This window comes from Manacus vitellinus, unplaced genomic scaffold (assembly GCF_001715985.3).
Source record: "Manacus vitellinus isolate BGI_N305 unplaced genomic scaffold, ASM171598v3 scaffold_10_pilon, whole genome shotgun sequence".
NCBI classification, from domain to species: Eukaryota; Metazoa; Chordata; class Aves; order Passeriformes; family Pipridae; genus Manacus; species Manacus vitellinus.
Window position 1 is genome coordinate 4,926,490 of NW_021938838.1, and position 15,400 is coordinate 4,941,889.

Genomic DNA, 15,400 nt, shown 5'->3' on the forward strand with positions numbered 1-15,400 from the left:
CGCCGCTCAGGGAGGGCACGGGAGGGCAGGAGAAGGTACGGGAGGGCAGGGCCGGTCCCCGGCGCGCTGAGGGGCCCCCGCGCCCTCGGCCGCCCGCGCCTGTGGGTGGCCGCGGGGTCACGAGGCGCCGCGCCCCTTCCCGGTGACGGCAGAAGCAGAAGTGGAGCCCCGGGAGGCGCCGCGGGAACCAGCGGACCAGCGGCGGCACCGGCAGCGGCAGCCGCCGGCACGGCCCGCCGCCGCACGGAGCTGCCGCCGCGCAGGTGAGCGCGGCCCCGGGGGATGCCGCAGGAGGGCGCTCCCCGCCGCGCTGAGCCGCGGCCGCGGCCCCGACGGCTGCAGGTGCCGCGGGCTGGGGCGGGGCGGCGAGCCCGGGCGTGAGGGAGGGTCTGGCGGGGACAGGCGGGGGCTGCGGGCGAGTGCGGGCCTCGGGAGAGCGACGGGCAGCCCGCGAGGGGTGAGGGGGACGTGCCGCGGGGAGAAGGGACAGGGAGGGTCGTCCCGCGGGCGGAGGGTGCCTGGGCTGGAGGGACGGGGCAGTGCGGGCGCTCCCCGAGGGGGCTCGGAGGGGACACTGCCTGGCGCCTCGCGTGTGGCCGCTCTCCGCCGCAGCCCAGCCTGGGGAAGAAGAAGGAAGGAAACCTTCAGTGTGGCGTGTCCCTGACAGCAGCCCAGCCATGCACAGCCCTGCCGGGGCGAGGGCCCAGCCGGGCCGGGGCAGGTGGGCACCGTCTTGCTGCGGTTCCCCTCCCCTGCTCATCGCCAGACCGCAGGACTCCCAGGGCGGCAGCTGCATCGCAAGAGCAGCACACTGACTATTATTAATTATCAGTGCTATGGGGCTGCGCTGGTGTTGCTGGTGGATATCCATACTGGTAGTGTTGCCTGCTCGGGTTAGGAGGTGTCCTAAACGCGTCCAAAGGCAGAGCTCGGATGCAACAACCCTTTTACAGTGCCCAGAGCACATGGGGAAACTTAGGAATTGACCTGTGGTCAAACTTTGTATGACCTTGTGTGCCTAGAAAGCACCTGCTTTGTCATACTGGTGAAATTACAACAGAGTATGGATTCATTAGTGCTTATCTGAGATGTTCTTTGCTAGCTTGTACAATTATAGTTTGCCTTTACTACAGTTATTCCTCACTTTCTGTTATTGCAAAGAAAGTTAGGAGCTGTAGACTGATCTTCAGATAAGAAGGGTTTATTTCTGAAAGTCTGAAGTACTGTAATGAAAAACTAAATATACAGGTTTTTGGATAGATTAAGTAGTTTGTTTTTTTCATGTCCATGTTCACTTGGTTACTTGCAGTGAGTCTTTTAGACTTTTCAGTCCAAATCAGTCAGGCTTTTCAACTAAAAAGTGTCAAAACAGCTCTTACACAAACAATAACAAGTGGTCCCAGTTCTGCATATGGTACAGGACACCTTCAAAATTTAACTCCTGTAGTTCCTGCAGTCAAAGGGAAAGAGTCATGGATTGGTGTCTGTGTCTAGAGCTTATGGCATGCTTCTGTGATTATTAACTCACTTGTTGAATCCTGTAAGTGGTGCTGGACCTTTCTACTTTAGGCTTCAGTAACTTTGCAGTAGAAGAGCAGTAAAGCTTCTATTGCATACAGCATCTTGTAGTTCACACTCTGCTGGGCTAGAGGCATCCAGGTGATGAGGGTCATTATGAAATTCTGCTGCATGAATGGGTAGAAATATTGTTAATTCAAATAGTTGTGCAGTCATGGGTGTAGGGAGGTGAGGGGCACCTGTTGGTAAGACATGTTTTAAAGGTTAGGTCTAAAGCCAAGGGCTTATGTTAGTTCCTTTACTCTTAGGCAGCATTCTATGATGTTATTCTTAAACTGGAGCAGGTAACCAGAACAGTCTAGAAGTGGTCATTTAGGTTGGTCAAATATTGCAATATTCCTTCCATCTTTTCTGACAAAGTGGGTATCCTCAGCTACAATATTGTTTCACAGTAAGTTAAAAACTTGGCCTATGACTTAGGATCCAAGTTAGACTAAAACCACCGTTCTCTCTGGTTTTGGAAGAAAGAGCTACTTTAAAAGAGGAAGTCCAGTATATTCTATTCAGCGGAAACTGTTTAAGAAGCCACTTCGGAAAGGCAGTTCCTTTGTACTGAAGGACTTATCTCTCAAAAAACCTGCTGCATTGCCTTTTATTAAATAGCTGTACTTAGAAACTCCTTTTCTTATTGTTCTAAGTCATGTTTCATTTTACAGCTACACCTTGTAGTGTAAAAGGCAGAGCTGATGTATATTTCTCTACAGTCTCCTAAAAAACTGTGCTAATTTAAAAGTTCAGGTATTTGGTATTACAGTGAAGTGTTACTAAAATGGTTAAACCTTGTTCCAAATCGCAGCATATTCGTTTTATTACAATTCTTAATGAAAAGAGCAAAGAAGATGGGGTTTCTTTTATTTGTTGGAAAAACAGACACTGTACAAAGATTTTAATTTATTTTTTTTGTTTTCCCCTCCTTTCAATTCTTGTTAATACCAGTCATTGCAGCAAGACAAGATGACTACGGTTGTCTTGTTATGTGCAAACCTGTGATAGTTCAGATGATTCTCTGATTAGTTCCATGGAGTCTGAAAGGATCAGTTACATTATGGCTAAACCATAAAAATCTGCTGTTGCTTACGATACTTAAATTGTTCACTCCCTCTGAGTTGTTGCACTGGAGTATATATATATTTTCAGTATTATAAGGAAAGAATACTCCATTTTTTTATTACCATAACAACGTTGCTGGTATAAAACCCCACATAATGTGTATAATGTTTTGCAGAACGTGGTGTGAGATGATTCCTGCTGTGGAGCACTTCAGATTCACGAGGGGCAGTGCAGAAGAGGCCGCCCTGCAGCTATAAAGGGACTGTTGTGGCTTCTCTCTTAGTTTACAAAAAAAAAATAAAAATAATTTTTTTTTTTTGAAGTGGTCGAATTTAAAAAGGGATTGGAAAGATTGCCCAGACAACTTCGAAGTCAGGTTGCACTGGAAGCAGCTGGTGACGCGATGTTGAAAGGCAGATTAGTGGCTTTAATGAGAGGGAGCAGAAAAGGGCGCTCGGTAGCGAGGGACAGGTCAGGAGACAGTGCACGGGGTGAGGGGGAGGAGGGCTGGAAGAAGTTACGAAAGGGAAGCGAGAAGTGCCATGGTCGAATTAGCCATCAACGCGGAAACTGAAACTGCCTGTGAGGGAGAGGAGTGGACTGAGGAGAGGGGGAGAGAACCGCGGGAGATGCTGTGCCTGGTGGCTGCATGTGCACAGAGCTCTTTAAACCTGCCCTGCTCAAGGATGAGCTTAAGGAGGATGGCTGGGAACTGTGTGGCAGCAGCCCCTGCAAATTGTGTGCAAATGATATTCATGGATGAAAGAGCAGGTTCCAGAGCACCCTGTTTGTAAGTAATCTCACCGAGGAGTAATCAGGCTTGTAATTAGCTGTTTGAGGCAATGAGGTGAGGGAGACCAGAGCACAGAAGCTTGGTAATATTTGCAAGATCTGCTGTGTACACATCTGTCTTTTGGCTGTTTGGTGTCCCAAGTGTGTGCACACAAATATCACATGGGTAAGAAAAAGAAGACTGTGCAGGAGAAACTCAGCCATGAAGTTTTAGAAGTGCATAAACTGAGACTTTTCAGATGTAGCCAACATTTGTTTCAGTGTTGGTATTTACTCATGTTTTCTCCTCACTACAGTTCCCAAAAGGACAGTTACCTGGTTTAAATTCTCATATAGCTCTCATACAGGTTTAAAATCTAATATAGTGCAAGAGTTTATGCCAGCTGATATAATTATTTCTTGTGCTATCTCGTCATTGGATTGCCAGGCTTCAATCATCCTCGCTCTTCCTGATGTAATATCAAGAAGACAGTAACACTGACAGCAGAACCTGTGAGGCTTCTCAGATTTTAGAGGTCTCTTCAGGCAGCAAACTGATGCAAGAAGAGCAAACCTACTGCAGTTCACCTGGGGGCAGCATTTTGGTTATTGGAAGAAAGCATTGGGAATATAAAAAAAAGTAATCCTGGAAAAGTAGAAAGAGTATGATTCAAATCTGTTGCATATATCTCCTTTTCTCATGTTAATATCTAGGTTGTCAGTACGTAGGACAAGATGGATTTCCACATATTTCTTGGAGTAGTATAAGTTTCAAGAATGAGAAGTTTTAAATTCCACCTTACATAGAACTAATGAGGTTTTTATGGAACATAATTCTACAAATGCCCTAAAACAATAAGGAAATTCCTGTAGAAATGGTGATTTCTTTTAAGTTTCTTTTGTCTCTGTATCAATTAGAGAGTCTGTGAACAAAGGTGTCCCGTTGTATAGAACAAATAAAACAGATCTGATGCTTGGAAGGAGTTTGGTAGAATCAAAGTAGGATCAAAGTGCACATTTTTTGATGTCTTCAGAGACTCCCAAAGTCATCAAATCAAGGTAAATATAGTCAGGGTTGGAACTTTGTTTAAGGAAGTATCTCTTTGGACCTACCAGTGACACTTGCCATTTTGTGGGGAAAACCCAATATTGCTACTTGGAGGCTTCAGAGGTGCATTCTTGCTGCTTAGTGCTTTGAGGGGGTAAAAGTGCATTTGGACAGAATATGTGGTGTGTAATGCTTACATTTTATATTTGATGTGCATCTATAATTTGTAAGTGATACACGGAAACCCTGCTAGGTACTACGAAAAAGGATTCTATTCATGCTTGCACTAGGTACTGTTTTTGCTTGTCTAATCAGAAGTTACTTGTATAACCATCCCAGAAAGTAATCCTTCCTTGGCCACCAGTCATACTGTCAAAAAAGTTGGAGGTTTGGTAAGTGAAATAAACTGCCATAGGAATTTGTGCAGCATAATTGTATTTACATTATTTTTTAGGTAGGAGAAGGTCTAGGAAATGTGGCAGAAAATGTTACAGAGAAACCAAATGTTGCTCCTTTAAGAGAGGTTCTTAGCACAGTTCTGCTCGAGTTTGAACACTTTTTTTTTTCATGTTTCTGATGTGTTCTTTAGTTTTATTTAGGTTTTATTTGTTATGATCCAGGTACTGTTTTTTTTTTCTTTTCAGTAGTTTGTGTTCACTGTGTTTTGTTTTTTGTTCCTTTGTCTGTAATACTTATTCTTAAATTTGGTGTTTCCTGCAAATTGGTATTTCTTTCCTTTTCTTTGTTTGTTTGTTTGATTTGGTTAGGGGATTTTTGTTGTTGTTTTTGTTTTTCTGCTTTTTTCCTGTCCTAATGTGGAGACTTTAGAGATGTAAGTCTGTGTTAGGAGTGAGGGTTTGTACTTGCTTTCAGGAGAGAACAGCAAGGATGCTGTCAATATTGGCCATGTACCTGCCTTGCATTTGCATGGGCAAGAGTCTCCATTGGGTATCTAACTTACACAAATGTTATTTTTAAAGAAATGAAAATGTTGTTTTAAATATTGAATTTTCTCCCTTTTTTTTTTTTTCTTTTCAGGACACTGAAAACCATAAAAGTTTGATTAAAAAGAAAAAATGCCCAGAAAGAGTATAAACTATGGAGTGCTGCCGGAGTATGAGAAAAGCCAGATCAAAAGGACTTTGGAGCTGGGAACTGTTATGACAATATTCAGTCTTAAAAAGAGTAGCCCAGAAAGAAGGACTATTCAAGTCATAATGGAAACCAGGCAGGTTGCATGGAGCAAGACAGCTGACAAGATTGAAGGTGTCTGTGAGTATTTGCAAAGTGTACCTGAACTTGGAGTTAATAGTGAATGGATGTACTTGTCAAATATTAATTTAATGAGCCTGTGGTAACATGATGAAGCTTCTGGCTGAAAAGAGTTTGGTAATTTGCTGAGAGTATTCTGAATTGTTGCAAAGTAGACGAAGAATTTTCTCAGTAGTGTATTAAAATGAATGCCAGCACCATGTGCTTCCTTAGGGAGGCCTGCAGAGAGCTATGCAAATAGCTGAAGGAAGCAGCTCTGAGCTAGATGTGCCTGTGCTCACCCATGCTTGGGCTTCTTTTAGTCATCTCGCTCTTGTTCTCTGCATGGAGACATTTTAGATGCCCTTGTAGCTCTTAAGGTCACTGAGGGAAATCCTGGTAGGTGCTGGCTACAAAATGTCGGAGCATTTTCTTCTGCCTTTTACTTATTGGCATTTCTTTGTGTCCTGCATTATCCTTATTTTAAACTGTTAAAGATGCCCTAAGGTTTACTATGAGATTGCTTGTGGAATCTCAGGACTGTTGGTCCCAAGTTGCCTAAGTCATGAGTGCCAAAAGATTGGTTTAACTTCTGATGACAGATGTCTTTCCCTTGAGGAGCTGTGTGGGGTTTGTTTGTTGTTTTTTAAATTTTTTTCCCATTGTTTTGTATGTTCTGTCATAGTGGGGATGGCAGTGGAGGGAACTGCTGGACAGCAGTGAAAGGCAAAGGGGAAGGAAAAGGTGGCCAAGGGTGAGAAGAGCTGGCCAGGACTCTGCTAAGAGTCTGTGTGACTGGCACCTGGGGCTTGGTGACCAAGAGGACATTACAGTAGTACCAAATAAGGGCTCCCAAATTTCCTTGTGTCGTGGTATATGCATTTATATGCACGTGAATAAAGAGGTTATGGTACTTAAGCAAATAGGTGGCAAAGTGTAAATCTCCAGGAAGCTGATCTGTAATGGATATTTCCTTCTTTATCAGATGCAAAGTGCTTTAAGGACAATTATTAAGGGAAAGTTCGTGGTGAGTAGAATTTGATTAGTCATTGGAAAATATGCGAGTTTCTGCATATTCTTCCATGAATCTGTGAGTGAAGGGATGATTCACAGCCAGGAGAGTTTATACTGTGAGAAATCTGTGGTGCCTTCCATGAATGTGCAAGTGTGTGATTCTCTGCAATACAAGCATGCTTATTTCAAGGAAGATTCTGTTTGAGGACATAAGATGATTTCTCTTGTTTTGATGACCTAGGAATTTCTTTTTTTTTTTTTTTGCCACACATAGAGGAGACCTGCTTTTGTAAAACAATATAATCAATCATATTTTATTCCCTTAATATTTAGAAAAGAAAGATCACCTATTTTTTTATGTTCTTTATTTATTGCAAAAGACTCAAGAATAAAAATATCTAGTGATGATTTAGTTGTGCAAGCACAAAACAAGAAGTAGGTTTAAAATATCAGAGGGCCATGTTTAGTAAAAGTTATATAATACATGAACTGTTAAACTGCTTTTTCTGTACGTAGACCAAGTTTTCAGATTACAGGTAAGGTTGAAAGAGAAAAGGGAAGAGATAGGTTGTTAAGTTCACTTGAGATTTTCTTCCTGCTGAGAAGTGGAGATGGTTCCATGCATCCTTTTGGCTGTCAGATGCATTGGGAAACTTAAAAAACTAACACCTAAGAGACTTTTGGCTTACGTTCTCAAACATAGATTTTTTCCCCCATACATTAAGCAGCTAATCCTTTAATCAGCTGAATTGTTAATGCCAATGTAAATTTCCTCTGTGGTGGAAAACTGAATTTTTTTCCCATTGGAGAAGATGGTATAAACATTTACAGGTCAGTACCTCTCTGGGAGAAGTGATGAGTATCTACATATTCTGCCAAGGAGTGTGAAATGAGAGCTTCATTTGGCTTGAATGTTAGACTTGATCTTGCTGCTTTCTAGTAGTGACTTTTATTTTTCCTTACTGCTTCCAGAATTTCTGTCTGAATTTCCTTACTGTTTCAGACTTAGAGTAATAAATTGAAAAACCCGAGTCTCTATTCTGTCATTTGTTTTCTGTCTTTTGGATACTTTTAAAGAACAGTATGTCACTGGAAGAGTGAATCCACTTCTTGCTCTTTGTGGAGTATCTTCACAAAGGAACATTAAAATTCACCTTTTTCCCTGTGTTTTGAAATGCTTGTGTTTCAGTTGTTACCCAGGGAATCATTGTAAGTCTTCAGATGAATATTTAGAGCTTGGTTTCTGTGGTCAAATGAAAAAATGAGCATGTGTAGCTTGTAGCTCTTTTTCAAATAATTTGTTCCTTTTAGCAGCTCAGTTCTGCAATGTCTAATGCTCACTTACAACAACCAGACTTCCTGTCATGGCCAACCAGCAAAATGGGGATGGAATGAACTTCACAGGCCTGATACCCCTGCAGTGGCTGGTCAAAGTGAGTGTGAGATGGAGGTACTCCAGTACACTTTCCCCAAAGTCAGGTTGACACAGCAATGGTTTGATTTGGTTTTGTTGCATAGAGCAGAATGTAAACTTTTATGGGCATATATGTAAATTGTACCTTATTCTTATGTCATTTGTGGAGGTGCCTTCTAATTTTCAATATGAAGCCAACAGCCATTTGAGATGTACGGCCTCTTGAATTCAGAGCTCAAACTGGGAAGGACTGTAACACGTTGCTCTGCTGAGCAATCCAGTGAGAAGTTATAAATTTAATGGTAATTTGTTGTTGCTGTAGGTGACAGCTCTGTGTGACCTGATTACATAAAACCCTGGGGGTTTAAAAGGTGCACTTCTCTAAAGCTAAATCCCCAGAGGACCCTTGGAAAGGTACTCACGGGTGCTTTCTCAAGGTGCACCACACTGTTTCATCCTTGTGACTGTGTTTTCAGATCATTTTGTGGCTTATCTGTAATGACTTCTTGAGCCACTGAATGTTTCAGTAAACATCTTTGTTTGTATGAGCTGAATTACTTTCCCTACCACATCTATACTGCCGTGCTGCTTTCTGCTTTCTTGTGACTTTGTTCTCTGAGAGGAGCCTCAACTTGTTCCTCTAGAATCACACAATATTCGTGTTCCATTGCTGCTCTGAATAAAGGAGGCTGTTAAAACACACCTTGTGTAGTTAATATTTAATTCTGCAGAAGTGAGAGCAGAGCCATTGTCCTCACTAACCACCGTGAAGTACATTTGCCAAAGGATACTAAAGGCGTTTTTCATTCACTGGGTGCTCATTTGCACATAGCCTGTGTTGAAGAGGGCAGTTTCTAAAATGAAATCTTCTTTGAAATATTTTGTAATGCAAATTGTTGGGAAAAAGAAAAGTATTCTGAAATCTGGTTCTTCAGTGTGGAATGTTGCTATGCATACATACACATGAAAATGCAAATATATTCATGGAGAGAATGCCCATCCCATGTCTCAGTGCACAGCACCTGGGTGATCACAGTCCCTTATTTTCTTCTCTGAAACATTGCCAGTAATTTCCCTTTAACCTTTTGAGACTTACTGAAATAATGCTCACAGAATGATTTCTGAGTCCATAAGCCTCCTCTGAATCTTTCTGTAGGCTTTTTCTTCTCCTTCATTAAGTGCATTACTGAGCTCTGATCCAAGCATCATTTGTGGCCACAGACACTGAAGGACTCCTGGAGAATTTAGGCTTTGAATCAGGAGTGTTCTCTTAGAGGACTCTGTAGTCCATAATGGTAGACTTGGGTGAACTTCTACACTGTTAATTAATCAAGACTTTGCTATCAAGGATACCTTGCTAGGTTGACAGTCTCTAAGGTTTTTTGACTTACTCGTTTATAAACAGTCTGCCTGTCTTTCCAGCCTAAAATTACCGGACTCAGCCAAAGGTGATCTGTGCAAATTTGCCTTCCTGCAGTGAATTTACATGGGCACTTGCAGCTCACAGAAGGTGCTCTGCTGTTGGCACTGACTGGTTTTCAGCAGGGGCTGTTCCCTAATCTGGGTGCTGAATGATTGTTCTCCCAACCAGAGGTGGCTAGTGGGGGATCACAGGGCAGACAGAGGCAGAACTTCTTCCTTTAAATAGCAGTGCTGGTTTGTTCTCTCCATCTGGGATGAGCACAGTGTTGTTGTGTACAATAGCATAATGTTCTTTTCAGTTCTCCTCTTCACACAGTTTTCTACCTGTGCTTACCTTATGTCTTGTCTTCTGCTCAGCTTGCACAGCACCTGCTGTAGTGAAATCCAAGTTCTGTTTTACCCTCTACCTCTAAGTGTGACTGAAGGAAATGTAACAGGAATTCCTACCTCCGAGAGTGTGACTGAATGTGATCACTGCTACCAGGTTATTGGAGTGGAGATCAGTGGAGATGTGGAAGATCAAAAGTTTATTGTGAAATTCATGGCAGTAAAAGAGCTCCAGCAGGTGCCCTGGAAGGCATTGAGCAATTAATCTGTGCAGTCTTTGGAAAGTAGCTATGTAGTAGGGTAATGATCCATTGAATTAACTGATTTACCAAAGAACACACAGCAGCAGCAGCTGAAGTTCAGAAGCTTCAGGCTCTGAACTGCCAGGAATACTGGACATCCAGATCAGAGCCTGAGACAGGATGATAATTGAAGGTGCCTTGGAGTCCAGTCTTGTTAAAGAGTTGCTTGAGGGAGTTGTCAGAATAAATCAGTGACTGATGAGGCTGCCAAGGAGATCCTTTCAACCTGGGGAAATAACCACATGAAGGAATGGATGAAATGTAAACTAGTGTTGTGGGTTTTAGAGTGGCACTAGACTTCTTCAAACTATTTGGCTGGGGACTGAATGTGTTGGGAGTGTCCATGTCTGGCTGGGTGTGAGTCAACTTCCCTACAGGGCATACTTTGGTTTGTGTTTCCTTGGGAAATGCATTCATCTTCTTTCACTTTTTTGTGGAAATTGCCCCTGCAAATGTATCGGATTTGATCTGACACTGCAAGCTGCATATGTTCAGGTCTATGCTTTTTTTGGGTGTATCAGGCCCCAGGAATATGTGTCTGTGAAGCCAGGCCAGGGTATGTCTGCAATTTGCACGTGGCATTGAGGAGGAGGAGGAGGAGGAGGAAGGCTCAGTGCTTGAAGGCAGCACAAAATAAGAGTGTCTGAAGTGCTGTGCTTGTAGTTCTGGCACAGGCATGAAGTTACATTTTACTTGTTCAGTGACAGATTGTGCTATAAAAAGTTCACAATAAGTGTGTAACAGCTAAGTTGGTACAGTTGATTTACTAATCTGAGTCTGAAACATGTTGTAGCTTTTCCTGGCCTGTTCCTTTCTCGGTTCAGTTGGGATCAGCCACTGGAGTTCATGGGCATCATGTGGAAGGGGCCAGGTAACTCCAGACTACCTGGGAAGACCATGGAGCTTAGTGTGAGACCAGAATTTATGCTTGATGTGCATGTTTCTCTTTTCTCTCTCCGATTTTCTGCCTTGGCTTTTCTTTCAATGAGATAGAATAATACATGCTAAATGGCACTATAAAATGTAATTAAGGTTATACAGGTAGTTTCTATTCATTTTCTGCAAGTGTAATATGTATTATATCTTTGCTTCATTTATTATTTAAGCAAATGTAGTACTATCTTGCCAGACTTTGATAGAATGTATTTAATATGTTGCCAGAAAAGTAGAGGAATGTAAAATTTTGAATTTGAGTGGGTTTTATGTAAATCTTTCTCTCTCCTCCTCTTCCCCCTGTTTTGTTCTCTTGCTGAACCGTTCCTCTAATCTTCTGAATGTTTAGCAACTAGGGCATAGTGATCTCTTTTTCAGAGACCAGCTGGAGAAGCAATAATGTGCCTGTGCACACAAAAATCCTTGTGCCTCAATGTGTATGCACACACGTTCATGCAGGAGAATGGCATGGCAGGGTTGAAAGGCCTTAAGGCAAGGAGAACTGTAGTGAGTGTGTGTAACTGAGGGGAGGCATTGAGTAAGTTTTTTATTATTTCAGAGGTCAGTGTGAGGTAACAGCCCCTGGAAATGACAACAGCAGTGCAGGTTGTGAAATCTGCTTTATCGCTGCTCGTAGTTCGTACTTCGAGGGGGGCTTCGTGTTGTGGTGTTCATGTGTGGGAGTTTATAGGAGTCTGAAAGGAGTCACTTTGAAGTTAAAAGTGTGTTCTCTGCTGATATTAACGTGAGTTGGTGGGCTAAGATCAACTTTTTCGGATGGTGGCATTTAGGATGGTAATTTGGATACCTCACTAGGGGTCTAAGAGAGCCTCTGGATGGTAAGGGGATCAGTCATCGTTAGGAGCTTTTGGTTCTTGGTCATTTATAGCTGCAGCATGAATTTATTTTAGAAGTTTGCCTCTAAATTTAAGGCCCTTGGCCAATATGCAGATCTTAGGAGATGTTTACGTGGTTTGAGAGGGTGGCTGAGACACGAAGGTTGAGACATTTAAAACTTTACCTTGATGCTTGGAGAAAAGAGTTTAAGAAAGATGTTTGTGTCCTCTGATTAGTTCATGTTAACCTTTGAGGTCTCGTTTTCCCAAAAGAAGTTGTTTAATGACTGAGAGAAAGGAGTATGGTGGAAAGTTTGGCCTGGGATACTTTGCTTCCAAGATGAGTTAATGTTTCATTATCAGGATTTTGTTGATGAACTTCCTTACTTGTCTCTCCTTCCCATGTTGGCATCATAGAAATGCAGCATTACAACAGGCTGAAGCTTTACCCATTGTTCGGCTCACCCTCTGTTGCTGTTTCATTGTGTTATTAACTGTCTTCTGTTACTGATGAGGTGCTCATTTAAAACAGGGGTTTTATGCTGTGTTATTCTTAATTGCATGGACAGAAACCCTCAGCTGTTTTCCTTGGATCTTGCTGAGTCTGATAAACACATTTCAAGAGCAGCCATGAAATGTTTTTCTTCGCACTTCATCCTGTAGCTCGTAAGACAAGACTGTCCACAAGTGGGAAGAGCTGTTTATTTGTCTGGTCCACAGGCAGAACAAAACCACTTCCTCAGTTTTCTAATAAGTATCTTATCTTGAGAGTGCACATATTTCTATTTCAGTGCTGTCTTGCTCCTGCTGTGCAGGCCTTGTAACAAAGGTTTGACAAAAAGGGAAAGTGTGTGACTTGGGAAAGTGCGTGCCTGTGCAGTGTTCCTGTTCTGCTGTGCTCTGATGTGTACCTGTGTTCTCTAGAGAGCAGCAAGCTGAAAGTGATACAGCAGTTTATGTTAAATAACAGAGAGAGACATCTTTGGAATTGACCATGAGAAAACTCACAAACTTTTTAATTATTAAGCTCAATTTTCTGTTTATATTCCTGCTTTAAATGTTTTTCTTACAAGTGCCAGTGACTGCACTAGGTGACAAGATTAGCTGCTTATGGTATGATTTGTAACTTTTAGGTGGGTAAGGTAGAAGCTGTATCTTTTCTTCTTTGAACAGTTGTCATGGCAATTGGAAATCTCTCTTAGAGTTAATGCTGTTTGTGAAATCATATCTTCTGTAACCCAAAGGACCATATGTGTGTGCACGTTGTCCATGGACAGTGATAGTGAAATAATAAAAATACGACAAGTTATTTTTCTTCTTCTTCAAATCCTTCCCTAGCATTGTCTATTAGTCAGTAATATATTTACTTTTGGATTGTTGGATTGCAAGCTGGTGCAATTTGCATTTCTTGTGCAATACAAACCTGTAAGTCTATACATAGAGCTATTTTATATGTGTGGGCATGCTTTGAGTTATTAATGTTACTGTTTCAGGCTCTGCAGTTGTACTGACTGATTGTTGTTTCCTTTCAGTGGATCTGATGGAAATAAAAGAAATTCGCCCAGGGAAGAATTCAAAGGACTTTGAACGTTGCAGAGCAAGGCACAGAGAAGAACACTGCTTTACTATATTTTATGGCACCCAGTTTGTCCTCAACACCTTAAGTTTAGCAGGTACTTTTCTTTGTTTCTTCTTTAAAGCTCCCACTGAACAAATCAAACGCGTTGATGGAACAGTAATGCAAAGGATACTGTGGTTTTAACTTCAGGAGTTCAGGAGTGCATCAGATGCTTAAAATCTGGAGATAGATCTTTTACTTGGCCCTCCTTGTCTGTGAACTGCTGCATTTTAATGTTTCACTTTCAAATAGTGCATTGTGCAAGTGTTATTTCTGATTTGCTCAATCATTTCTAGCAAGGTAGACTTTTGCTGGTTAAATATCTCCAGTAAGGTTTTCTACACTGAAGAGCAGAGATAACATTGTCCTCTTCAAAGTCAGCTTGTCAGCCAGAATATTGTCCTGGCATTTTAAGCCTGCCAAAATGATTCTGGAAAAAATAGCCATAAAGGGTTAGACCACAGCTGTGTCATAGAAACTTTCCTATCACCTCTGGGCAACTGGAGGTTAATCTGAGAAAATGGAATTCTAGTTTAGGTTATGTGTGTGCATGTGACCTGATAATATTTTCTAAAGATCTGCTAGGGCACCATAAATAAATTTCTAAGATGATAAATTGAAAAGGAAGAGATCTGTGTGAAACAGAGGGACATTGTATCCTGTATCTGTGGAAAGGGTTGGGGCATTTCTTATTTCAGGTGAGATTATCCAGGGTCACAAAACCCAAAGAATTTGAAATGAAAAGGGATATAAATTCTTACAGTGCAGGCTGAATACAGCTTCTAACTAGCAGAGTTTGCCAAGAGATTCCTCTTCTAAAAAGTTTGTAATGGATCCTTGGTTTAGAATCATATAGACAATTTATTTGGAGTAGTAGCTCTCTCTGTCCTGAGCAAGAACACGCTTACTCATTTAAATCATTAAATTCATTTGCAAAATCATGATGTGAGGAAAGGGGAGTGCTTTGTAAGTGCTTTAATGCTGCCAGCTCTTTCTTTTTTTTTTTTTTTAATGGAATGAATTGCTTATAGATTGCAGTACTAGAAGACAAGTTTTTTGCAGTCTGGCGCTCTCGAAATGAAAGATTGCTTGTGACTAATCCATTGTTAGAGGCTTTTAACTTTAAATAAGTTTTACCATTGTTGACTGTAGTCTGTGAAAATTTTGAGTAAGTGGCTGTGCTTATGTGCAGCTGTGCCAGGTACTTAAGATTGATTTCCTCTAAAAGCCCCCCCAGTCCCTCCTCCGTGGCACTTCCCAAAATAGGGCTCTGCCAAGACTTGGAAAACACTTGGTACCATGAGATATGTTGCTGTAAGGCTGAACTGCAGAACAACATGACATAACTTTCAATTAAGGGGGAAATCCTTTTCCTTGTTGAAGTCCTTTGTCGTGGTTTCTTAAAACAATATAAAATAACTGTTGCTTAAAGGGAATGGTAGCTGTCATAAAGGGCAGAATTGTCTTGGGAGAAGAACTGCTTTGGCAGTGGTAGTGGGTGTTCTTTCTGAAATTGTAACTAATGGAAAAACATTTCTATGGGGAGCTGAGGCTGGGCTCTAGCTTCATCCTTGGGGGATAAAGCATTGTTTGAAAGTATGCTTAAATAAAATGTAATCTTCATCTTTTGAGAAACTGGTTTGCTTTGGTTAGGACAGACAGGAGGTGGTTATGTCCATTGAAAGCCAGTATATTGCAATTTTGTTGTAAGTTGCTTGAAATATAAGCAGCTTTATGCTGTAGCACTGAGTTCTTTTTCCTGTGCACTTCAAGTTGCTCTGATCTAGGTCCTGGGATTTTGACCCTTTGGAGACAGAAGATAAGAAAATTAATTTT

At 41.7% G+C, this 15,400-nt stretch overlaps 1 protein-coding gene across 2 annotated transcripts in view; it reads left to right on the plus strand.

The window, feature by feature from the left end:
- The first annotated feature begins 220 nt into the window (after positions 1 to 220).
- PLCG2 (phospholipase C gamma 2) overlaps positions 221 to 15,400 on the plus strand; it is a 52,627-nt gene continuing 37,447 nt past the window's right edge. Inside the window, exons 1-3 of one of the 2 annotated variants that reach the window (XM_018083787.2) lie at positions 221 to 263; positions 5,486 to 5,719; positions 13,479 to 13,619. In XM_018083787.2, coding sequence (XP_017939276.1) covers positions 5,524 to 5,719; positions 13,479 to 13,619 — 337 coding nt within the window. In that variant the 5' untranslated portion in view covers positions 221 to 263; positions 5,486 to 5,523. The remainder of the gene's footprint in view (positions 264 to 5,485; positions 5,720 to 13,478; positions 13,620 to 15,400) is intronic. The other variant, XM_018083793.2, reaches the window with a different exon arrangement.